Raw genomic sequence first — 26,233 nt, 5'->3', positions numbered from 1 at the left:
AGACCTTTTATGGACGACTGCAGTATAAACCACAACCTTTACGAGGCGCTTTAGTGTTAACCCCAAACCAGGACATTTTATACAGGAAGAGTCCTCTGTATATTCCTATCAAACAATAAAGTAAACATCGGAATGGGTCCAGGTTGTTGGCAAGACTCGCGGCAGTCGTAAAATGAAATATACGAGAGCCATGACTTTATTCATGAACGCATAAACTTTATTTTATGGTTGCTTCAGGTTCCGCTGACATGTTCTGTGTAACCGCGTGCGCGCTGGTATTTGGCGAAGAAGTTTGTGTTTACTCTTCCTGAACAGTTTTATTAATTCTTGTATACCTTGGTTGCCCCGTGACAGGTAAACTTACTCGTTTTCTAACCCCCGTTTCTGGCTCCTTTTTCTACGTAAGGAATCAAGGGTAGCTTCGTTATTCTTTCCGCCAACCTGTGGGCGCTCGCCATTCAGAAAACGTCAACCTGTGGGCGCTCGCCATTCAGAAAACGTTGCAGATCGTTGTAGAGGAACAGTGTATTTGTGGGCACTCGCCATTCAGGAAACTTTGCGGATCGTTGTAGATGATCAGTATATTGATAAGTTTGTCATTGACCGTGGCATCAACTACAGTGCATGAAGTGTTTAAGCATGACATTTAGTTCTATAAATGCGCACTTTATCCTTAATTCCGTTCACGGTTTTCTGCCTAGTGCATGCCTGTGTTTTGTTTAGTCCGTAGCTTGGTGACCAACACGCGTAGAGAATAGTGGTAACCAACAGCTGGGCGGCAGCTCGCAAAACCACAACTCAGACGGTGCATCCGGTGCGCACGGATTGTGGCTTCTTTTGTAAATCAAGTACGTGCGGAAGGGTATGCCTCCCTTTGCCCCGTCCAAGCGTGCTTGTTTTACGGCTCACACAGTGCTCCAAGTAGCGACACGGGGCGAACTAACGTCACGTGGAACTCTTGCAAAAAGGGGAGTATGAACTAAATTGGCACTCTCTTTAAGGCTTCCTATGTCATCTTTGTGACTTTATCTTTGATCTCTCTCTCTCTCTCTCTCTCTCTCTCTCTCTCTCTCTCTCTCTCTCTCTCTCTCTCTCTCTCTCTCTCTCTCTCTCTCTCTCTCTCTCTCTCTCTCTCTCTCTCTCTCTCTCTCTCTCTCTCTCCTGTCAAAGCGCCACCACCCTGTCAGCCCCTTGGAGGGCAGGAGAGCCTCGGCTACTTGGAGCAGAGGCGTCGCACCGGCGTGGCCCCTGAGGGAGGGGAGTGGCTGGCGTCCGGCACACCTCTGCCCACACTCATCCCCCGCCACGTGTTTCAGAGTCACCTGGTCACCGGCTTGAGAACCTACACGCAGTACCTTGTGTCGCTGCAAGTCTTCAACCCTGAGGGACGTGGACCAACCTCCACCGTGGCCGTCATGACGGATGAGGGCGGTGAGTGTGTGTGTGTGTGTGTGTGTGTGTGTGTGTGTGTGTGTAATGAGGGGCTGTATGGGAAAGAAGATAGAACTGATTATGATACGAAGAATGATCATCATGCTTATTACTTTCTATTACTAACATATGACAAATATGTATACAATAAGTCTGTTCTGATCAAAATAAATATAGGGCGGTCACATTGTCAAACACGGAAGTCGTTGAGTAATGTAAACATGGCTGGCCGTGTCCGTAGACTTTACCGCGTCGCTGCTAGGTAACGTTCCGCCCGTGACGCATGATTTCACTTCAAGGTTTTAAACAGTTTGTTGCATTCTGGTAGAAATATTTATGAAAAACCTTCTGCTTATCAGTCAGCTAGTGCCAAATACTTCTGGAGAGTTCCATAGACTTTGTTGCCTAAATGAACCCTTTGCTATTCTCTCTCTCTCTCTCTCTACTATAACTCACTCTGGTCGTGGTATTGGGCGGCTTTACTGAAGCAACTTAGTCTGCCACAATAACATCTTTGAAGGATTCCTTAGGCCAGAGCTTCCCAAACTGGGGTCTGTGGACCCCTGTGGGTCCGGGAGAAGGCCCTAGGAGGTTCGTGACACAATGAACGAATTTAATATTTTCCAACTCTCCAGAAAAAAATATATATACAATAAAAAAGTATATCACTAATTCTCTATCATTCTAGTGTCAGTGGTATCGATACTTCGGCAAGAATAAGGAAATATTAAATGAACTACGTTGTACTGGGCATTACTGGGTGTCCCGGTATGGTAATGATAAATTTTGGTTGGTTGGGGGTCCTCGGCTGGGACTCATCAAGTCTGGGGGTCCTTGGTATGGTCAAGTTTGGGAACCTCTGCCTTGGGCTACCCAGGTGGTCTAGCTCATCCCTGGTATTCACCGGCCATGAGATAAACTGGTTGGCTGTATCGCGTCGACACTACATGGGTGTGTAGTATGAAGTGTTGGCTGGAGCGAGATAAGAACATCATTACTACCCCCATGCCTATGTGTGTGGATCTAGCTATATGATATGGGTGGCTGGGCCTTCTGTGAGTGTATAATATGCACAGAAGTCCTAAGCACATACAGACAATAATAAAGGTTGTAAAATTAATAATGTGTGAGATTTAGAATCTATATCAGTGAATTTTATGCAGCACTATTTTTCCACATTTTTCTTTTTTTCTTGTTTGTATATACCTCAAAGGGAGATGGAAATCGTTCTTATTCTTCTTTTCATTATTATTATTATTATTATTATTATTATTATTATTATTATTATTATTATTATTATTATTATTATTATTATTATTATTATTATTATTATTATTATTATTATTATTATTATTATTATTATTATTATTATTACTACTACTACTACTACTACTTCTACTGTTTGTGGTGGCGGTAGTGGTGTTATTGTCCTTGAAGGTCAGACTGATCCCTCGTGAGGCTGCCAACAGAGACACCATAAAGGTTCGGCCTTATAGCTTGTCATCCTCAAACTTGGGCTCAGACGACCGCTGGATTAGGAACTTTGCCCGTCACGCCAACACAGACGGCAGTTCATTATCGTGCAGTAACCCTCCAAGACCGGCCGGGGAGAACTAGGATGAAGGTTCGGTATGTAGCCCTGACCTGATTCTTTCGGGGTTGTGATGCTGCGAAATTTTTATCGTCTCTTTCATTCTCGTGCCGAAAAGATATTGTTAAGAACGCCAAAAACAACATATCAAAAGGAAGATGATTTGGCTCCCTGGCCGTGACTATAAGCTACGTAAACGACTGTCACTATCAAGAGCAAGATTTAAATGCAGCTTCTTTCGAAATTTCGGTGAGACTTTCGTTAGTGGTCAAGATATTCTCATTCATACAGAATCAGTTTGGTCTTATATATCGTAGTCTGCCATGGATCTGTTTTCTGTGAAGCCGTTGGGCTGCTTATTTTCTTCACTAATGGCTAGCTAAAGCAAACTGGCTGGGGTGAAAATAATGCCTGACGAGACCAGTGTTCATTTACCATTGAATATCTCTCTCTCTCTCTCTCTCTCTCTCTCTCCTTAACATACACGTTCATATTCTTGTAGTTTTAGGTACCACAGCCCTGCTTTGTGCTGCAGTATGTTTTTATTGCTGTACGTTTTATAGTTATTTTAATTTCTATCATCACATTCTTTATCATCTCTTTAGTATTTTTTTTCTCTTCATCTATATCATCATTCTCATTCTGATCACTCTTTCATAATTTTTTCATCATCATCCCTTCTTCTTCTTCTTCATCATCTTCTTCCTATTATTATTATTAGTAGTAGTAGTAGTAGTAGTAGTAGTAGTAGTAGTAGTAGTAGTAGTAGTATTGTTATTATTATTATCAATATTATTATTATTATTATCCTTCTATACAACTCCTATACTAAAATAACTTGCTTTTCATGAATGATGTTCCGCCCCCATTCATTATAGAACATGTTTCGCAGGATACGGTTTATCTGGGAGACGGGAAAACCTCCTCATAGATAACAGAATCAGCAATGGGCCGTCTCGTGTAAAGGGTGAAGGGGTGCTTGCGCGGAGAGGATGGGAAGAGGAGCAGCGTGGAAACAGAGACACGCCGACACGGTCCATTCAGGGGGGCGGGAGGCGTTGGGTCCTGGTTCCGGGGTTGGTGGGTCGCGGGGAGGTGGGAGGCGTGGGGTCCCGGCCTGGGGTTGGTTGGTCACGGGGTGGTAGGAGGAGGTCCCCTACGTTGCCTAACAATGTTTATTCACACGTACCTCCCTGAAATCACCTGCTTGACTCACACCTTTTCCCCCGCATCTTACCGCCGTAGAGGTGTTATTAGTAGGTGTTAGTAAGCCGTAAAAGAGTCTAAAGGGTGAATATTGAGGTTACACGCGTTGTTTCCTGAAGAGAGTCTGTTGGCATCACTGGGGCTTACGTGAGTGCCAGGTGTCTCCGCCGGCCGCCTCCACTCACTACCTTCGACATTGACCTCCTGCCCCGCCTCACGATGCATCCCAGTCGCTCCAGGGACACTCTCCTATCATCAGCCACTCCGCCAAGCCTGGAGACATCTTTCGGGGGCGTGGAGGCCACCCAAATAGCCTTAAATGTTCTGAATTAGGTGACAGGTGGAGCTTTGTCCCAGTTTCCGGCCGTCAATTACCCCACTGCGCTGCCCCCGCCCCTCACCTGCCTCCTGGGGCGGGCATGGGAGGGGGGAGGCTGCCTACTCGTCCTCAGGTCAATATCGTATGCCAGGGTTCAGCAAGTGGAAAGCCTATCACGTCTGAATTGCTTCCACAACGACGCTCAATGGTCAGCCTTGGGTGTTGCCAGCGAGGTCATGATGCTGTGACGGGCCGTTTGTCCCTCTCAGGGGAAGGGGCGTGGGATGGACGCGACGCCCTGGGAGCTGGGCTGGTAATTTTCACACACACACACACACACCGCCCTCATCTCATCATTCTTATTTATCTCATCCTCATTTCTTTTTTTTTTTTCTTCTTCTTCTTCATCAACTCCCCTCCTCCCCCCTCTATAAAATTAGCTCTCCACTGCCGTATCTTATCAGCGATTAAAGGTAAATGCCTTCAAAGCCGCATCGAGAACTAAAAAAAAAAATAATAATAACAATGCCTGACACATGAGGGGTGTTGATATTTTTCTTATTCACTAGAGTGTTTGATTGGCCTGCTTGAGCTCCACCTGATTCCACAACATTAAATAAAGGATCTTAAAGAAAAAATCAATCACTGCTTTTCATGGCCTCCGAGTAAGGATGTTCCAGTACGTTGCATCCTATGTCATGTTTTGGATTATTCCGGCCGTTTCGTCCTTTCCGTTAACAAATAATAAATACCTATATAATACACGAATGGTATACTACAATATCATAGCATTTCGAGGCTTTAAAACTGTCAAAAACCGCAATGTTTACACTCGAGGGAAGGCCTTTACGAAAACTATGGCGAGCCTCACGTGAGATGGCGCCGAGCCAGCACAACAGTGTATCGGCGACCATGGGAGAGGAAGGGTGTGCGTGGGCCATTCCGTGTTAACTGTACAGCTTGTTACCATGACTTACCTTGGAACTTTTGGTCTTATTTTGTTTCTTTTGTTGTGTGTCGCGTGTGTGAGGAGCGACGCGGACGAGGAGGAGGAGAAGGGTGAGTACGGCGTGAGGGGCGGCCCGCTGTTGTAGAAATCAGCTCGCAGCCGCAAAATAGCTCGCAGAGAGAGGTTCAATTTGCTTACTTTTACTATATTTCACTCACCGGTATTGTTTACTTGTCCTGTATCTTTACTTGTCCTGTATATTTACTTGTATCTATTCTTGCATCTTGTATTATTTACTTGTATCTCTACTGTATCTTGTTTACTTCTCTGTCTACTTGTCCTGTATTTTTACTTGTTCTGTTTCGGCTCCAATATACGGCACAAACACTAGAGCAACACTTTTAAGCAAGAGAATGATTTACAACAAACGAATAGGGGGTTAGATTTTAGATAGATTACCCCACGTTTATGTTAACCCAGTTCCTGCTTGTTTGGTCCTTTGGTCTGGTGTGTTGTTGTTTTCTAGCGGGCAGTATCAACCATCACAAAGATAACAAGTGGACAAACTAGGATGAGAGCGAGAAATCACAGAAAATGCAAAAAATAATGGCAGTTGAAAATAGCAAATGCTGGGAGGGAAGAGAATGGTAGAAGAGGGGGAGGGAGGGAGGAAAGGAGGAGATTACCTTATCCTAAAATCCCTATTCCTAGGCTTAACTATTACTCCCATCACTCCATTCTAGGTAAATTAACGTGTTCTCCTGCTGTGTATTCCCCAGTGCGCATGCGTATTGGACAGCAGAGCGACTTATTTCTGCGAGGAGGTATTTCTCGCAACACCGGGCTGTCAGTGAACATTGTGTGTGTGTGTGTGTGTGTGTGTGTGTAGCCCCAAGCAGTGCACGCCTTCTGTCCCTCCCAATGCTCGAATTTGGCTTATATTTCTGCGGTGCGGCGTCCCGACCCTAACACCTCCTGCCCTAACAACAATATAAAGCAGGCGATGTCTCGTTTTGGAGTGCGCGCCAGTTTCGAGTCGTCGGTGACCTTGTGATTTGGTCTGCCGTGTTAAAAATCAATAGGTTGTGTGGGAGTAGTGACCGTCATGTATGTACGGCCTGACTGACGGGACGGGTTGACTAAAGAACTAGATAATACTACTTACTGAATAGATCAATAGAGGTTAGATGGGAGGACGGACGGGCGGACTAACTATGACTTACTGAATGAATCAAATGTACAGCCTGATTAACGGGACGGGCTGACTGACTGACTGACTAACTAACTAACTAACTAACTAGCTACACTACTAACTGAATAAATCAGATACGTACAGCCTGACTGGCGTATGTAAACTGATTGACCATATATAACTGACTATGGATATAATATGTAGTGTACAGCCGACTGACTAAATAGATAATGCACAGCCTGATTGACTATACTCACTGACTGACTATATGACTCAATAAATAACCAGCCGTGTGTGTGTGTGTGTGTGTGCATTGAGTCTTTATAGAAGCGAGTAGCGGGCTTTTTTTTATTAATGTTTACTTTTTTGTGCCCTTGAGCTGTCTCCTTTGCTGTAAAAAAAAAAAAAAAATGATAGCCAATATTATAGGACAGTAATATTTAGCTACGTCTCCAGATATTACGAATCCTACACAAGACAAAGGCCAATCCCACCGCACTCCGCCTCCTTCCTACCCCAACAATGCTCTAATTTAATCACCACCTGGTCCTCTGCCTGCCCTCACTTATACAGTTCCTCGGGTACCATTCCGTTACTTCCGTTCCCAATCTGTTATCAATCCTGTGCATGATATGATCCGCCCAAGTCCGCTTCATGTTTATTGTATGTTTTTTTTATTTATTTTTTTATGCCGTGAATGATTTAGAAGATAACGTCACCTTGGCCAAACAGCTTTCTTAATTAGAGTTTTCTCGCTAATCTTCTGGAGCTTAATGGTCGTCGTGCTGTCTTTGTGTGTGTGTGAGAGAGAGAGAGAGAGAGAGATATATATATATATATATATATATATATATATATATATATATATATATATATATATATATATATATATATATATATACACACACACACACACACACACACACACACACACACACACTTGCATACATACATACTAGTACATAACTAGATAGGTATCATTGAAGGTAAAAATCTCCTTGGTCGAGCGAGTAAGTTACGATATATTGGAGGCGTTTTTGCCAGCACCTGTTTTGTGGCCCCGAGGAGACAGGCGATAGGATGCTGCCCTGCCCATGAAAGCCCTGCCCCTACCTGCTGTGCCTGCCTGCCCCGTGCTGTCTGGTGTGCCAATCGGAGGCGTACAGCGAGGGGCGGTGCGCAGCTGCTGAGAGCCACAGCGAGTTTCGTCAGTGCCCAACAACTGAGGTATCCCGTCCCCGGTGATATGGGCCAAGGCTAACTTCATTTTCCGTGTAGCACCATTTACAGAACGACTTTTTTCTGCAATGTATTTACGCAGAGTATCATTACCATGAACTTCATCTCGCTGGGTTCGGGACATTTAGTGGTAATACTGTACTGTTTTATTATCGTTTATTAAGGGAAGGTTATAAAGACATACGTATAAGGGAATCCAGTCAGTGCAACCCTTGAGGCACATATGGTCCTGATCTTGAAGTTATATGATGTAGGTATATAGTTCTGGAAATCATGTTTAATAAGTGCAGATTATAATGATTATGTATAAGGGAATCCAGTCAGTTCAGCGCTCAATCCACATATGGTTCTGGTCTTAAAGTACATGATGTATATAGTTCTGGAAATCATATTACCGTTTCACTGGCCTGACTTTGAGATGAAAATGCACTCACTCGTCAAGCGTTCAGACAAGAGACGACGAATCAAACCCTGTCATTCTTTTCCTCTCGTTTATTGTGATAGCAGGTATAACACACTGAAGTAACTGAAGCAATCTGTTTAGGTATTAATTCTTTAGTCGTTGAATCACCCCCGTTTACTACAACATAAAAGGGCAAGGGTTAAAAGGTTCCTTCCTCTCAGGGCGCAGCGACCTCGACCAGTCAGTAGAAATTGGTCATAAAAGTGGACAGAAATTTCACCAGATCTAAGTAATGGAGCATCGTAGGGCAGCGCGCGTGACCTCTATAGACAGACCAAGGCGACCAGGAAAAAGTGGTGGTGCTGCTGCTCGCTACCTGTGTTGATGTGTGGCTCTAACGCCGTTGCTACAAGTGGGACGGTGTTGGGGTGAAAGGGTATGGTGCTGTTTGCTATCTGTGTTGGTCTTTGGTTCTAACGCCGTTGCTACAGGTGGGACAGTTTTGGGGTGGAAGGGTAATGCTGCTAGCTATGTGGTGTAGTTTGGTTCTAACGCCGTTGCTACAAGTGTTAGGGTGACAGAGTGATGCTTGACCCGATAAAAAAAACATGAAAATACCAACGCTGGAAATTTTCTGTTCTGTAACCTCAACGAAATGGAGTGAATTAAAATGCTGATGTCAATGTCCCTCGAGGTTATGAAATACTACATTTTCTTCCAATTTCAGGGTTAATAGGTCATCAAAAATGTGATCTTATATACTGAGCAATTATCAGTTTTGTTTGTTTCCGGTGTGTGTGTGTGTGTGTGTGTGTGTGTGTGTGTGTGTGTGTGTGTGTGTCTGCATGTTTGATCTGTCTGTATTTAGAGAGCAATGCATGTATGTATCTAATGTAATGTAGTCATAGTAGTTACATAGCAGCAGTAGCAGTAGTTATTGGTGTCGTTGCTGTTGTTTATAAAGATGCCGTTGTTTTTGACGTTTCTGTTTTCGCGTGTGCCTCACGGACAGGTGCTCAGGTAGCCTAATCCTCTCATCCGCGGGCTGCCCACCACCAACACCCCCACCACGCCCCGACCGCAAGACGACCGCTGTTCCTTGGGTCTCTTGGGAGTGAAACAGTACGGTGCTGTGGCATGGAGAGGGGTGAAACTTTAAAGCTGAGGGGTGTGGTGTGGGGGAGGGAGGTTGGGGGGTTTACAAAAGGATATCTAAAGGAAAAAAGAACGCTTGTATAACGATGAGCAATGAGACAATTAAACGGATTGCCGCTCCCTAAAGATTATCCTCCACTTTATAAACAATAGGGGGAAAAATCATGTGAAGTTGGAGAGAGAGAGAGAGAGAGAGAGAGAGAGAGAGAGAGAGAGAGAGAGAGAGAACAAAGCCACTCTCCACGCCAGCCAGAGAGGGAGGGAGGGAGAGACGGAGGGAAAATAAAGTGCAGGTATAGCGGGGAGTCCTCCGGGGCACGCACACCCACACACGCACGCACACCAAGGGGAGGAGTTTGTGTGTGTGTGTGTGTGTGTGTAGGGGTATTAATAGTGCGGCCCCACGGACGGGTAGGTAAGCGAGGGCCCCGCGCCTCCTCAAAGTAGTTTACGGTGACCTCGCTGGTAAGATGGACTGGGAAAGGAAAAAGGGAAAGCAACCTCGCTCGCACACTCAAAAATTGCAGTGTTGTGTTGGCAATAACTTTAACTGTAACGTAACTCTAACTAACGTAACTGTGACGTAACTAAGTAATGCAACTGTAACGTAACTCTTAACTAACGTAACTAGGACTGAGTGCTTTATTTTGCGTATCTCCCTTTTTCACGACCCGTTTTGAAGCTTCTTGCGAGTACTACCGAGGCAGAACCCGTACTTTGAAAAATTAGTGTCTAGAGGTTTAACTGCAATCCTGGAGGTAAACTGGGATGTAGCGTGTGCCTTTCCTTTTCCTTTCCTTTTCTCATCTTTCTTTGCCTCGGTCTCTGTCTGTATCTCTCTTTCTCTATCTATCTATCTATCTCCATCTTTCTATCTCCGCTTCTTTGAAATGATGTCACGCCACAGACTACAGGGATTGTTGTGGTGACATCCGCTAGTCTGCAGGCAGGAAATCCTTTTAAGAAAGCTTTGTTATGCTCGTGAATAGCTAGTTTATTTTTTATTTTTTTATTATATTGCAACACGCATCTGCCGGCATGTGATCGTTCCTTTTTATTTTGTGTGTGTGTGTGTGTTGTTGTTGTTAACAATAGACGTAGTAGTAAGTGCATCCTCATTATTGTTAATAGTAGTAGCAGTAGTAGCATCACTGTTAAGCATCAATAGTAGTAGTAGTAGTAGTAATAGTAGTAGTAGTAGTAGTAGTAGGTAGCAGTAGCCATCTAAACACTCCTTCCCCCACAGTCTATTTTTAAGGCTGCGAAATAAAGAAAAATAAGACAGACGAGACGTGTCGAGGCGGGGAATGAAAGGAAAGATGTTTATTACAGAGTTGTCTCATGAATGTGCAGTAGGGAAAACTTAAGGGCTACTTCATTTAACATTAGTGTGTGACATAATTATTAGACACTGCCATTGTTTAGGAGTGTGTAAATGTATATGTTGTGTGTGTGGTCTGGGTACAGTATTGTATGGTTCTTCAAGGGATAGGAGTCTCATAAAAAAGATAATGTACTGTGTTTTTGTGTTTAGGATAGATAGATAGATACTGTGTACTTCGTAAGGTTAACAGTACACCCTATGCCATACATACTATCAGTCTTTTTTCTTCTCTTGTTCTTCTCGTCTAACTTCCTTATTTTCCTTGATTGGGTTGAACGGGTTATGAGTCTCCCACCCTTGATTTTAAACTCTCCTCCTTGGTGTTCATCCTTCTCTTGCTACATACTATCAGTGGCTCATCATACCTTCCTTGGTCTGTTCTGTACTATGTTTCTGTGTTCCGGAGTGGTAGATAGATAGATACTGTGTGCTTCTTTAAGGATTAACAATCCATCCTATATCAGAGTGTCTCATCCTTCCTTCCTTGGTCTGTTCCAGTGCCGGGTCCGCCCGAGAACCTCACACTGCTCAGGATCCACGACCGCTCCGTGGACCTGCAGTGGAACGAGCCCACGCAGCCCAACGGGGAGATCCGGGGCTACCGAGTCTACTTTATGAAAGGAAACTTCACCAGTGTCAAAACTGTCCGGTCCAGCGAGCCCAGCATCCAGTTCTCCCTGCCCGGCCTGGGTGAGTGTTGCGTGACCCTGCTGTTTTTATCGGTTCTATGATGCCTATGTTTGCAAGGGGAAAGGTAGTTGTAGCACTGTCTCTTTCAACGATGCAAGGGATGGAATTTCGGGGTCCAGTTCTCCCTGCAAGGCCTGGGTGAGTGTTGCGTGCCCCTGCTGTTGTTGTCAGTCTTTTGGTGGCTGTTGGGAAGGGAGGGGAAGGGTAGCTGTAGCACTGTCTCTTTTAACGATGCAAGGGATGGAAGTTAGGGATCCAGTTTTTCCACTTCGCAACCCTCCACCAGTACTGTCACAACCACCATCACCACACAACCCACCACCACCACATAAACCTCCACTACCACAACCACCAACCACTACACAACCTTCCGCCACACAATCCTCCATTACTACCGTCTCAACCACCACCACCACCACCTCCGCCGTCATCACAGTTACCATGAACCGCCACCAATCAACCAACAATAAAAGTCACTCCCTATCACATTATATAAAGAAAAGGGACGAATAAGCTTCAATCAAGGACTTAAACGTGTAATTCTTCTTCCTTGGATTGTAAAGTAAGAAAGTCATATTTTTTTTACATTCTCTTTAACTGTGATTTTCCTTTTAACATTCCTCCTGGCCGCTTCTTATCTTGTTACACGGCCAACCTGCTTTAAGGACATCCCCGTCATTTCCTCAGTCTCTCTGCAGGACGCTGTCTTTGTGAGCTCATGCATTAGGGTTTACCAGAAGTTAGTCTTTGTTGTTGTTTTGCGGTCTGCATTCACCACAACCAACCTGTTAATCTGTCTTACGCCGCACGAGGTTAGGCTTTTTTTTTTTTCTCCCCGTCTCAGTTTCTCCCACACAAATGTTTTCTTTTTCGTGTTTGTGGCAGCTTTGAGGCATCTCCGTTTATGGAATCATGTTTTCCCGGATACCGTTGCAAGAGCCTTCCTTCCGTTCTGGCACTATGATCTCACTCGTTGCCTCCGCTTGTATCACCATTATCGTACTCCTGTTATTGTGTCATGGGGTTATTTACAAAGTATATGTCTCTGACTCACTCTGGTAAACAAAATGTATATAAAAACTCCCACTTCCTTTCTATTCGCAAACGTTTAAATAATCCACTTCCATCCAAGCCACAAACTAACCCACCCCTGTTTTCCCATTACACGGCTTCATATGCCAGACAAATATATATATATATATATATATATATATATATATATATATATATATATATATATATATATATATATATATATATATATATATATATATATATATATATGTATATATAACGGGGTAATTTGGGACAATTTTTTGGTAATTTTGGGACAATGAACAAACAAATTATATGAAAATAAACATTTAATTGATTTGGATTGCAGAATATAGGGCTAGCTAAGCTGCTAAAGCTTTTCAAAATAAAAGGAATCTTTTTTTCTATTTTTCTCAAATTTTTAATGGCCGTCCCGAATTACCCCTTACTTTGGGGTATATTGGGACGACTAGCAGTATAATGGAAAAAAATGACCTTCACAGTCAAAATTAATATATATCACAACTTTAGATAAAAGTACATACCAAAACCAAATCAACGCATCAGCAATTTGTCAAAACAGTCTTTGAATGAGGGTATTCCTTTATTAAGCATTGGTTTCTCTAATTTAAGCACGATGTCATCGCAACTGGTTTCATATTTGTCTCTGTTCTCTGGATACTTGAAGGCTACAAAGCCTTGCACTGACTTGTGTTAATGAGTTTTTCTCAAGTAATTACCTTTTCTTTGCACTGGGGACTGAAGGTCTGTTTCTCTAATTGTTTTAAGTCCCTCCAACAACAGATCAGAAACATGTTCCCTTGTCTGTAGGACTGATGGTTCTTCGTTGGATATTTTTGTCATGATCTTGTCTGCATCTATTGGAAAAATCCCAGATCCTTTAAATGCACTTTTTACAGGATCTGTCACATCTCCCAGTTGGTCTAGTAAATTGCTCAACAAGTGGAGGAAATGTTGCTTGGGTAGGGTAGCAATCTTCCTCCCTTGGCTCAACTTCCTGTCTGTGAGAACTTTGTACCACTTCCTCTTCATTTGTCCATATACCCCAACGTCAAGGGGCTAAATATACTAAATAATCTAAGAAAAGCGCTTTTACGTCATCCCGTCCCAAATTACCCCAAGTCTGTTGTGTAGCATTTTTCACAAAATGCATTCATCTCAGATCCGTAAAACATGTCTGCAAACTTACCTCATAGGACAAGGATTCTGGCCTCTAAGTTTCTGGTCTGCATCTGTACAAGAAATCGTGTAGAAGAACTAAAGTGTTTCCTTCATGCAGAGGGTGGGTTTAAGGTCCATATTTAAAGGGCAGAATGTGGAAGGACATTTAAATATTTAAGAGTTTTACTTTTTATAAAATTTTAGGGAATTTTGAACTCTACCCTCTACAGGTCCTAAAGTAAAGGTTTTAATTATTTGGAATCCTCTAATTAATCTCTTACATAATTAATTCAGTCGTCCCAAATTACCCCGTTTTACGGTATATATATATATATATATATATATATATATATATATATATATATATATATATATATATATATATATATATATATATATATATATATATATATATATATATATATATATATATATATATATATATATATATATATATATATATATATATATATATATATATATATATATATATATATATATATATATATATATATATATATATATATATATATATATATATATATATATATATATATATATATATATATATATATATGAATAATCTGACTCACTGTGCGAAACAAAATATATAAATAAGAACGCCCACTTCTCCTTTCTACACGCCAACGTTCAAATCAACTACTTTCATCCCAGCCACAAACAATCTAAATCACGCCTGTTTGCCCATTGCTCAACTTCATATCTATAACTCACTGTGCTAAACAAAATATATAAATAAGAACTCCCACTTTTCCTTTCTACTCGCCAACGTTCAAATCATCCACTTTCATCCCAGCCACAAACAATCTAACCCACGCCTGTTTTCCAATTACACCGCTTCATACAAGACTGCTCTTCAGGAAAATCTGCTGTGTCCCTCCCAGCCGCAGCATTCGTTAGGCGGGGGAACAATCGCTTATGTTTAGGTCGGCCTCAAACAATAATAACACCCTTAAACAATAGCCCGCCCATGCCACCCTCAGTGCCAAACTCACACCACGTCGAACACAAACAATCTGCCAACGTCAAACTCCCTCAGGCTTGTGTAGCTGAGTGGGGAGGGGGGATGCTGCAGGCCTTTCTGATCGGTCTTTTTAAACCCATATTCTCAAAGAACATCTCGGGGCCTACACACCCACAAAAGGCTTTCGTAGAGGTTGTGTTAGTATTTCCAGCGGCAGTTATATGAACCTAGTGATGGTTTGACAAGGCTACTGCACCATGAACTTGTAAAACACTCATGAGAACCCGGCTAATCTCCTTTGTGGCCTTTGGAAATATGTGCTGTGAAAAACGAGAGCATCTGTGAATACGACGTGCACACACACACACACACACACACACACACACACACACACACACACACACTCAGTCAGTCAGTCAGTTAGCCTGCGCCGGGAACTGCTGTGCTTTACGAGGCATTCCGTGGTAACATAACTCTGCCCAACTTCATAATAGTGATGTAGAATGTTTGTTAGGCATTGATGTATACGGAGGTTTTGTTTGACGCTTTGGATGTTTACAAGTGGCGTAAATTGACGATCAGAGAGAGAGAGAGAGAGAGAGAGAGAGAGAGAAGATAAGTAGAGAGAAAGAAGAATAAAGACTGAATGAGTGGAAGAAAAAGAACGAAAGAGAGAGAGAGAGAGAGAGAGAGGAGTTCTGGTCATCGTTTAATTCTCTCTCTCTCTCTCTCTCTCTCTCTCTCTCTCTCTCTCTCTCTCTCTCTCTCCCCTTTAGAATTACAAAATCTTCTCGCTTTCTTCGTGAGGTAATTCCCAGCAATCAATAGACGCTTCGTAGAAACTGCATATCTACCTTAACTCGTTGCAGATTCTCTCTCTCTCTCTCTCTCTCTCTCTCTCTCTCTCTCTCTCTCTCTCTCTCTCTCTCTCTCTCTCTCTCTCTCTCTCTCTCTCTCTCTCTCTCTCTCTCTCTCTCTCTCTCTCTCTCTCTCTCTCTCTCTCTCTCTCTCTCTCTATCTATCTATCTATCTATCTATCTATCTATATAAATATCACACCAGACAAACCATTTTTTCACCTTTCCATAACCAGCTAACGACCAGCCGTTCAGTTCCTTTGTTTCATCATCACCTCATTCACATCCACATTCTTTTCATCGGTAAGCATCAACATAACTTTCACCAATCATTTTTTTTATTTCCCTCAATGCTGCTCTATCTGTGTCCCTCCTCATCACGCACCCCCTCCTCCTTCGTCTCTCTCTCCCACACTCACTGTCGGGTTTTATCGTGCTCTGCTTCTCTATAGGTTGGCGTAAGTATGTACAGCGTAGTCAGTCAGTAAGACTAAAATTCATCGATCTTCTGACTTTTTTTCGTCCCATTGTCACATTTACTAGATTGACTTATGCTTAGGGTGGTTGTTATTCTTTGCAAGCTTCATTCCCGTCCTCTTTTATCTTTGTTTTGTTTTTTCTTCATTAGTACTTCGCTGCAGTTCATCAGTATGACTATCGTGTTAACAAACGTCTCCTGTAATCCGATTTAAAAGCCTGTCACTTAAGCTTTTAGTGGTCCATCTACCCTTTTGTTTATATAGATAGGAACATGCTTCTACGCTTCTCTGATGCTACTATCTTTAAACTTCCTCTCGGCTCGTAACTGTGAAGGATTTCTAACATGGCTTCATATTCTTAAACGTATCGGGCTCCCATTACGACTATTTTCCCGCTCAAGGTACAGAAGTCGGGTAAAACTATCACTATAGGATCACAAAACAGTCCATGAATGCCCCCGACAACTTCTACGAAAGGCTCCACACAGTTTCCTCCCCAGCGTTAATAATATGTCCACTTCTTTGTTATCACTCTTATGTACTCTCGTAGCTCGGCTCCCCGACCTTATAGAGTGAGGGCGTCAAGACCCTTTGCCACTGCGGGCTAGATCTGATATAGGTGCACACTATGCGGGCCGCACACGTGCATACTGTGCCGGCTGTACCCTAAAGTATACACACAAGTCAAAGGTCCATATTTTCAGACGCTTTCGGCAACAACTATTTCCCAAGGCCGCAAAGGAGATTAATCGGGTTCTCATGAGTGTTTTTTTTAGGTTCATGGTACAGAAAAAGGGTTAAACTACCACAAGGTCATAAAACTACCCCTGGTAATGCCCACAACTCCTACGAAAGCCTTGTCAAATATGTGTGCTTGGGCGCAGAAATGCTTATATGACCGCGTATAGGATGGAAGGAGACAGTAGTGCTCCTGCTGCCGGACGGACAGATCCTGGAACTTCTTCGTGTCCGCGTTGAGGCGTCGGCGTCCACAAGCACGCCATCAATTAAGATAAATCAGGGCGATAATGTCCCGGCCGCCGCCTCCTCGACACGCACAAACACCGCGGCACACGACACGGCGACACACACGCACACGCACCCACGTAACGGACAGGGCGCTACACACACACACACACACACACACACAGACACACACAGAGAGAGTTGCGGTCAGTTAGCCAGAAACCAGCGGGTGTCACTTCTTTCGACGCCTTTGTGAGGTCAGAGCTGCCCCTCCTCGCCGCGTGACGGGGAGGGTTGCGGAACCACTCAACTGGATCCGTTTTCTTAAACCGTCCGGCGCCCAAGCACACATATTTGAGTTTTCGTAGGAGGTTTGTGCATTTCCAGGGATAGCTTTATGACCCTGGTGGTATTGTGACTCTTCCTCTGTACCGCGAACCTTGAAAAAAAACACTCATTAGAAACCGACTGATCTCCTTTTTGGCCTTGGAAATAGTCGATGTGGAAGCGGGAGCGTCTGAGAATACCGACCCTGGCTTCCTGTCTTCTTGCGGCCAGTGTTATTTTCTAGGTTACTGTCTTCGTCATCTCCTTATTAATGTCTATTTTACTGTCTTGCGGCCTATCTTTCTGTCTTACTGTCTACTTTAATCTGTTTTTCTTTATATGGTCTTCTTCAGGTTATATTTATGTATCAAGGCCTCGCTAGTCCTGTCTTATTTTTTCTCTCTGTCTATTCGTGGCCTGTTTTTAAGGTCTTATTGCTTCAACCTGTATTTTATCTTAGTCTTTTTAATCTGTATGTGTCGTGTTGCCTTCCTGTGGCCTGTCTCTCTTTTACTGTTCTCATTCTGCCTAAATTTCATTGTCTACGTGACCTGTCTCTGTCTAACTGTCTTCCTGCACATGTGGTCTGGCTGGTTACTTGTCTCTTCCGGTCGACCCTTAAATCGCCAGTCACTCCGCCGCTCCCGTGACCATAAGCAAGTAATATTTAGGGGGAAAACATTGCTGCCGACACTGGTTTTTGTAAAAGTTCAGAGAGAGAGAGAGAGAGAGAGAGAGAGAGAGAGAGAGCATTATTCTTTTGTTTATTTGTTTGTATTCATAGAGGTAGCGGGCATTTCCTAGCGTACTCAAGAGCCTGCTCCACGTTTCTGTGTGTGTGTGTGTGTGTGTGTGTGTGTGTGTGTGTGTGTGTGTGTGTGTCTACTAGGTTGCTTTGGTCCTCTTTTTCGTTTAGTATTCTTGATCGTTTTTTCCACGATCAATAACACTAAAATGGTAGCAGTTTTGGTGGCTCTCAAATGCTGTCCCGTTCCCCGCGTCACGATGACCTAAGTGTGACGGATTTCACTTAGCGCACTTCTCAACGCGGAACTCGCTCTCAAAGGACCATTTCGGCCGCCCTCGTGTTCTGCAGCGAGACTCCCTTGGGTTATGCGGCTCTCGGGCCGGAATGGGGCTGGGATGGGGTCGGGATGGGGTTTGGATGGACCGGGCTGGGGCTGGCCAGGGTTGATGTTGTAGAGAACTAACCAAGGGAAATGGTTTCATTGGCTCAAGCTCTAAAGCCTTAGTTGGGCTCTAGCTCCCTCGCTCCCTTTCTCCATTTCTCTTTCTCCTTTCCTCCCTCTCCATTTCTCCTTCTCTCCTTTCCTCTGCTATAGCTATTCAGGTCCCAGAATTCTCCCTTGCCTCCCTCTCTTCATTACTTCCTCCCCCCTTTTCTCCCTCTCTCCATTCCTCCCTGTACCATGGCTATTCAGGTCCCCAAATTCTCCCTTGCCACCCTCCCTCCCTAATACGAGCAGTTCGCTCCCTCCCCTCCCTTCCTCGCCCCCTTTCACCTCCGTATCTCATCTTACATACGGCGTCCTCCTCGCCAACCGCTGCGTCTTGGTTCCCCGAGCAAAAGCCGCATCACCCAACCCGGCGTGTGTGTGTCCCGGGGGGCTGATGTGCTTTGGCTTCCCTCTGCTTCCCTTCCTCTCTTGTCTGGGCCTCGTCTGGTGTTTCTATCTCTCTCACCTCACATCTCGTTGCTTCTCTCTGCCTCCCCACCTCTCTTGGTCCTCCTCTGGCGTCTCTACCTCACCCTGTAGCCTGTAATTTGTAGCTTGTAGCTCGTTGTCGTCACCGCCCTGCTGGGAGCGAACTAGTGAGGTGAGGAGCGATATGCACGTTGCCAGGCTATCATTGAGGCCGGATAAGATTGACACGCTGAGAACTAATATTTACGTGAGGGTTAAAGATCATCTGGCTGGCCGTGTTTGTTTACCGAGGCGCTGTTTTACCACCCCATAGCCAGGCACGTGTTTGGAGCAGCAGGAGGAGGAGGTGGTAGAGAGGGAAGGGATGAGTTGGTTGGTGTTCGTCAATACCTGAAACAATGTCGATGGATTCCGCTTTTTCCCGCTCGCCATGACCCTTGTCACTAGGTAGTCGCTCAGCCTTGGTATTTTTTCCCTCCCTTGTTCTGTGCTGCGCCTCTTCCCTCCTCCTCCTCCTCTTCTCTTTTTCTTTACCTCTCTCCCTTTATCCCGTTATTCATTCCCTTTCCCTCCTCCTCCTCCTCTTCTCTTTTTCTTTTCCTCTCTCCCTTTATCCCGTTATTCATTCCCTTTCCCTCCTCCTCCTCCTCTTCTCTTTTTCTTTTCCTCTCTCCCTTTATCCCGTTATTCATTCCCTTTCCCTCCTCCTCCTCCTCTTCTCTTTTTCTTTTCCTCTCTCCCTTTATCCCGTTATTCATTCCCTTTCCCTCCTCTCCTCCCTGGGGCATTTTCCAAAACACTTCATTGCCCAAGCACTCACATTTGAGAAGGCTTTCGCAGGCGTTGTGGTAATTTCCAGGGGTAGTTTTATGACCCTGGTGGTAGTCTGACCCTTTTGTGCCATGACCCTAAAGAAACACTCAAGAGAACGTGACTGATCTTTCTCGCCTTTGGAAATGTTGATGTGAAAGGCGGAAGCGTCTGGCAATACCCGTGTCCCGCTCCCTTGCTTTTTCTTTCCATCCTCCCTTCTCTCGCTCTCTCCCTTTATCCCGTTATCCATTCCCCTTTGGCCTCCCTCCGTGGCAGGTGCAGAATAGTGTGTGTGCTGTGTGCCGCCGCCGCCGCTTCCTTAACGATCGATATTCCTGTACGTACTATACACTCCCGTCACCTCTCACTCGTTTACAGCATTACCCTACCATTCCCTCTTTCTCTTTCTGTGTCTCTCTCTCTCTCTCTCTCTCTCTCTCTCTCTCTCTCTCTCTCTCTCTCTCTCTCTCTCTCTCTCTCTCTCTCTCTCTCTCTCTCTCTCTCTCTCTCTCTCTCTCTCTCTCTCTCTCTCTCTCTCTCTCTCTCTCTATCTTTATTTATCTATATATCTGTATCTGTATCGTTCTTTTTCTTACATTCATTCCTTGTCTTAATCCTCCTCTTTCTTCTCTTCCTTTATCCACTCTCTCTCTCTCTCTCTCTCTCTCTCTCTCTCTCTCTCTCTCTCTCTCTCTCTCTCTCTCTCTCTCTCTCTCTCTCTCTCTCTCTCTCTCTCTCTCTCTCTCTCTCTCTCTCTCTCTCTCTCTCATTCACACACACACACACACACACACGGATGGTCTCCCCCTCGCCCCTCCGTCGGTCACGATCCAGGAGGCGTCGAGGGTGCCGTTGGTAAGCGATACTCAGGGGCCATGCTCATTATGCTGCCTGCCCCTGATGCTGACGATGATGCTGCCAATCTATGCATACGTGTCTATCATTCTCTCTCGCTTTCGTTCTCGTTCTCTCTTGCTCTCTCTCTCGCCCCAGGAAAGTATTGACTAACCCCAGAAGCTCTGTACCTTTTAGCCTTTCAAGCGTCGGGATGTTCTGTTTAATATCACCGTTTAGTTTCACCGCCCTGGCAATGCTCCCGTATATCGTTTGGGAACTCGCACCACCACCCAACGGCTCGTCTACAGTAGCTTGTAAATGAGGAGTCCCGTTGGTTTAGTCTCTTGGGTCTACGTTGTTTAGCATGTTATGGATGGCAGGGTGTTGAGCAGCTTAGTAATACCCTTTAACCTGTCCCTATAACGCAGTAACCATCACCTTCAGTGGCTTGCAAATGAGGAGTCCCGTTGGTTTGTCTCTTGGGTCTACGTTGTTTAGCATGTTATGGATGGCAGGGTGTTGAGCAGCTTAGTAATGCCCTCTGACCTGCCCCTATAACGCAGTAACCATCACCTTCAGTGGCTTGCAAATGAGGAGTCCCGTTGGTCTACGTTGTTTAGCAAGTTATGGATGGCAGGGTGTTTAGCAGCTTAGTAATACCCTTTAACCTGTCCCTATAACGCACTGCCCCAGTAACCATCACCTTCAGTGGCTTGCAAATGAGGAGTCCCGTTGGTTTAGTCTCTTGGGTCTACGTTGTTTAGCAAGTTATGGATGGCAGGGTGTTTAGCAGCTTAGTAATGCCCTCTGACCTGCCCCTATAACGCAGTAACCATCACCTTCAGTGGCTTGCAAATGAGGAGTCCCACTGGTTCACTATCTTGGGTCTACGTTGTTTAGGTAGGCATGGACGGCAGGACCCCCTTCTAGTACGAGGACGAAGTATAGGAGTGTTTAGGATCTTATTAATGCCCTGTAACCTGCCGCTATACAGAGACGTAGGTCCATATTTTCACACATTTTGTGGCTTATGCTCACCCTCATATGATAAGGCTTTCGTAGAGGTAGTTTTAGTATTTCCATGGGTAGTTTTATGAGCCTAGTGATAGTTTGACAAGGCTTCTGCACCGTGAACGTGAAAACTTATATGAACCCGACTAATCTCCTTTGTTGCCTTTGGAAATTGTTGTGAGAGCCTACAGTGTCTCAGAATACGGACCTATACGTTGTTTAGCCGAGTCATGGATGGCAAGCTTCCCTACTAGCACGAGGATGGTGTTTAGGAGTGTTTAGCAGCTTAGTAATGGCCTGTAACCTGCCGCTGTACACAGAGTCGTGGCTTGTGTGATGCGTGGGCAGGGATGAAGGCGGGGGCGGGTAGACGTCAGCACGGCGAGCCCCAGCACTGCGCCAGGACGTGCGGGGGCGGCGGCGGAGGCGTGTCTGTTCCCCCGAGCTGATGATCTGCTGCTGGCGACGGTTCCTGCTTCCTCCTCCTCTTTCTCTTCCTCCTCCTCCTCCAGCACGACTTTATTTTGTTCCGTGCAAAGAAAGGGTTGTTTGTTAGGGGACGATTTTGTTCTTTGAAAATAATCTCTTTTTAAAACCTTGTGTCACGAGTTATAGTACTGATCCTTTTTATTATTATCATAGGTAGTAGTAGTAGTAGTAGTTGTAATAACATTTAATAATGGGTACGCCACTTCTTGTGTGATGTAATGAATCACTGTCGCCATTATATTTAATCCGCTCCGCAGCATTGCCATAATCACACCAAGGCAGGATAATTATCGTCATTTTGTTCGTGTGTGTGTGTGTGTGTGTGTGTGTGTGTGAGCCCCGCCCCGTCCCGCGTCACCTCGCCCACCCACACGTTACACTCGTCATTACCTTGTCTTTGTCAGTTGTGTGTGTGTGTGTGTGTGTGTGTGTGTGTGTGTGTGTGTAATTATTCACCTACGTACGGTATGTTCTTCCTTTCTTGTATCTTCCTGGAAGTGGTTACAAGCTCATGGGTCCCGGCGTTTGAAGGTCTTGGGTTTTCATCTTTGGGTTACTCACCAGTTCGGGGGGCGGGACGCAACCACTCACGGATATCCGATACCCATTCATTGCTGGGTGAACAGGGGACTCAGGTGTAAAGAGGCCGCCCTTCCACCTTCATTCTGGCCTGGAATCGAACCCTGGATCTCTCGGTTGGGAGCTGGGAGTGCTAACCATTGCATTATGGAGCACCGTGTCACGTAATTTGTGTGAGTGTGTGTGTGTGTGTGTGTGTGTGTGTGTGTGTGTAAGCTGTCGTGACCGCCCCGCCCACCGCCCACCGCCCCCGAGTTGCTGCCGCCGCCGTGTTAAAGGGGAAGGCGGTGAGCGGCGTCCCACACACGATAGCGGATCCTTGTGTCGCTGCCCCCGCGCCGCCCGCTGCCCACACCCAGGCCACACCATTGACACATTCCTCCCACTCGCTACCTGCTTGCATTGTACACGTTCCACCCAAGACCGCATCCCTCGAAATGCCTAGAGCCTCGCATTCCCTACAAAACCCGCACCGTACAGCATATATACAATCCTGACAGCCATACACATTCATACGTTCTCTCCTTCCCTCTGCTTACCTTGCGTTATACATGTTTTATACAGACTTAAACACTTGATACACGTAGCATATACACAGTTCCCCTAACAACCCTAAACAAACACACACACACCGTAACACACAACACCTACACACGCTTCCACCGACCTCACATCCCCCCCAAAACCACCTACCTCCGCACACCACCTCCCACCTCACTCCCACATATCCTCCCACCCCTTACACTAACCTCACCTCCGTTCACCTCACCTTACCTTAGCTCGCCTCACGTCGGCCGGCGCATCGTTCCCCCCTCACACACACACACACACACACACACACACACACACCTCGGCGCCTCGGTCCCGTGATAATCAGTCTTTTTCATGCCTGTGTTTACTCTGTGTAGCGGGTGCGAAATTCGGCGGTAGGGGGCGTGAAGGAAGGTGGCGGCTGCGTGGTTGTGAGCTCCCTGCGTCGAGGCTGCCGCGGACGTGTGTTTGCAGGCATGTGGGGTCGAAGGAGGGATAGGCAAAGAGAGAGGAAGGAAAATAGGAGAAATATATATAGCCAGGTATGAGGATTTTTTTTTCTTCTTCTTTACGTGGTTTCGAAGTTATACACACGGAGGTTTATTTAATGCATCAGTGTGTGTAGAAAAAAAAGGAAGGGGAGAGATATATATTTATATATATATATATATATATATATATAGAGAGAGAGAGAGAGAGAGAGAGAGAGAGAGAGAGAGAGAGAATATGAATACCTCCTCCTCCAGACATGGAGAAAGAAAAAGAGAGAAAGACCCTCCACTTCCTTCCTCCCACTCCGGCTTTTGACCTTCTATGGCTGGATGAATAGGAAGGAGGAACTAGACTCTCTCTCTCTCTCTCTCTCTCTCTCTCTCTCTCTCTCTCTCTCTCTCTCTCTCTCTCTCTCTCTCTCTCTCAAACACACACCTCGTTACAGCCTCTTTGTCTGTACTCCTTCACCACCTACTTTTGTTGTTGTTGTTGTTGTTGTTGTTTTGTTTTGCTTTTTGTTTTTATCCTTTTTTTTTTTTCTGTTGTTGTTGTTGTTGTTGGGGGCGAGAAGCGGAAGGCGAACGCATGCACTAACACACATCACTTTTTTACTCCTGCTTTTCTTATATACCCAAAATTCGCCTAGCTTGGGTGAACGGGCAGCAGGGTCGTGATTCCTACCTCCTAACTAACCCACAGGCTCCATTTTTTTAAAGCTGTATGGAGCTTGACTATACATGTATCAGTGATGGTGGTCGTCCAGTGAGGTGTAGAGGCGGCGAGGTGGCATCCTGTAGATTCTTTGGTTGGTATTATAAGACACTCTTGCTCCTCACATCAGCTATTTCTAAAGGTCAAAGAGGGGGTCAGTCGGGTTCTAATGAGGGTTTCTTCAGGTTCACGGTACAGAAGAAGACTCACACTATTCAGGTTCACGGTACAGAAGAAGACTCACACTACCACCAGGGTCATAAAACTACCCCTGGAAATGCCCACAACTCCTACGAAAGTCCTGTCAAATTTGTGTTCTTGGGCGACGAAGTTTTATAATACGACCCTTTGTATCCTTATGTACCCTTGTGTACCCCTTATGGCCTGGTAAGGTTCAAATACATAAAGATAAACATATATACTTCAGAGACCGCAAATGAATTGGAGTTTTAGGGTCGGTTTTCTCACACGCTTCCGCCTTTCACATTATCTGTATCCCAAGGCCGGAAAGGAGATTAGTCGGTTTGGGGGGCGAGAGAGAGAGAGAGAGAGAGAGAGAGATGGAAGGGAGGGAGAGGAAGGAAGGGAGGGACGGAGGAAAGAAAGGGGATTAAAAGATAGGAAGAAAAAAAAAGAGAAGGAAAAAAGAGCAAGAGAGAGAGAGAGAGAGAGTAGAAACGTGAAAGGGTGGTGCATTCATCAGCTGGTTGGTGGTGGGTTATAGCTGTGGTGGTGGTGGTGGTGGTGGGCGGAAGGAGATGACTAAAGCCTTGAATGTGTGTGTGTGTGTGTGTGTGTGTGTGTGTGTGTGTGTGTGTGTGTCGCTCAGCCCTTGGACTGGTATCGGTGCAGGCTGCGTCAATGGACTTTTAATGATCCTAGTCAAGTGGTGGTGGTGGTCATGGTAGGATTGATAACAGTAGTGGTAGTTATAGTAGTAGTAATAGTAGTAGTAGTAGTACATAGTAATAGTAGTAGAAGTCGTAGTAATAATCATAAAAGTAATAGTAATAGTTAGGTATATATATTTTTTTCAAGGTAATATTAGCTCATTATCGGAGGCAGAGGCCGGGGGCTTAAAAAAAAAAGAACGGTGTCACATGGAGGGAGAGAGAAAGGGAGGGAGGAGGGGCGAGTGGAAAGAAAAGTTTTATCGTAACTTCGGGGATATGAAAGAAAAATAAAGTGGAGATGTTATTTAAGCAAGAAAAGTTAACGTTCGACCTAAAGTTTCGGGGGATGGATTTCCTGTGTGTTAATGTCGTTACGGAGAGAGAGAGAGAGAACAATGAAGATGGGATGTAATAAGTATATCACAACTTCCTCCTCCTCCTCTTCCTTTTAATAGCCTTCAAACGTCTACAGGATAAAGAGACACACACTCATAACATAATTATCACTGCATCTAAAGAGAGAGAAAGCCGCTACACCTTACGACTCATCACTTTAACAATGCCATTCTAGGAACACCACAAAGGGAAGGAAAGTCGTGTAGCATACCAGCCAACGTGACACAAAGGGAGAAAGTGATGGAAGTCGTCTCTGCTTATAGGTTGGTATTCTCCGACGCTTCCGCCTCTTACATCAACTATTTTCAAAGGCCGAAAAGGATATCAGTCGGGTTCTAATGAATGTTTTGTTAGGTTCTTGTTACAGAGGAAGGGTCAGACTGCCACCAGGGTCACTAAACTGCCCCTGGAAATGCCTGGAGCT

At 44.9% G+C, this 26,233-nt stretch overlaps 1 protein-coding gene across 5 annotated transcripts in view; it reads left to right on the top strand.

The window, feature by feature from the left end:
- LOC127005150 (tyrosine-protein phosphatase 99A-like) overlaps positions 1 to 26,233 on the top strand; it is a 107,834-nt gene that overhangs the window by 38,686 nt on the left and 42,915 nt on the right. For 4 of the 5 annotated variants that reach the window (XM_050873816.1, XM_050873792.1, XM_050873800.1 and 1 more), the window contains exons 3-4: positions 1,317 to 1,431; positions 11,368 to 11,559. In XM_050873816.1, the coding sequence (XP_050729773.1) occupies positions 1,317 to 1,431; positions 11,368 to 11,559 (307 nt within the window). Of the gene's footprint in view, positions 1 to 1,316; positions 1,432 to 5,429; positions 5,607 to 11,367; positions 11,560 to 26,233 lie in introns of those variants that run through there. The other variant, XM_050873807.1, reaches the window with a different exon arrangement.

This window comes from Eriocheir sinensis, chromosome 3 (assembly GCF_024679095.1).
Source record: "Eriocheir sinensis breed Jianghai 21 chromosome 3, ASM2467909v1, whole genome shotgun sequence".
NCBI classification, from domain to species: Eukaryota; Metazoa; Arthropoda; class Malacostraca; order Decapoda; family Varunidae; genus Eriocheir; species Eriocheir sinensis.
Note: the sequence above shows the minus strand (reverse complement) of the source record. Positions and strands in the feature narration are given on the sequence as shown.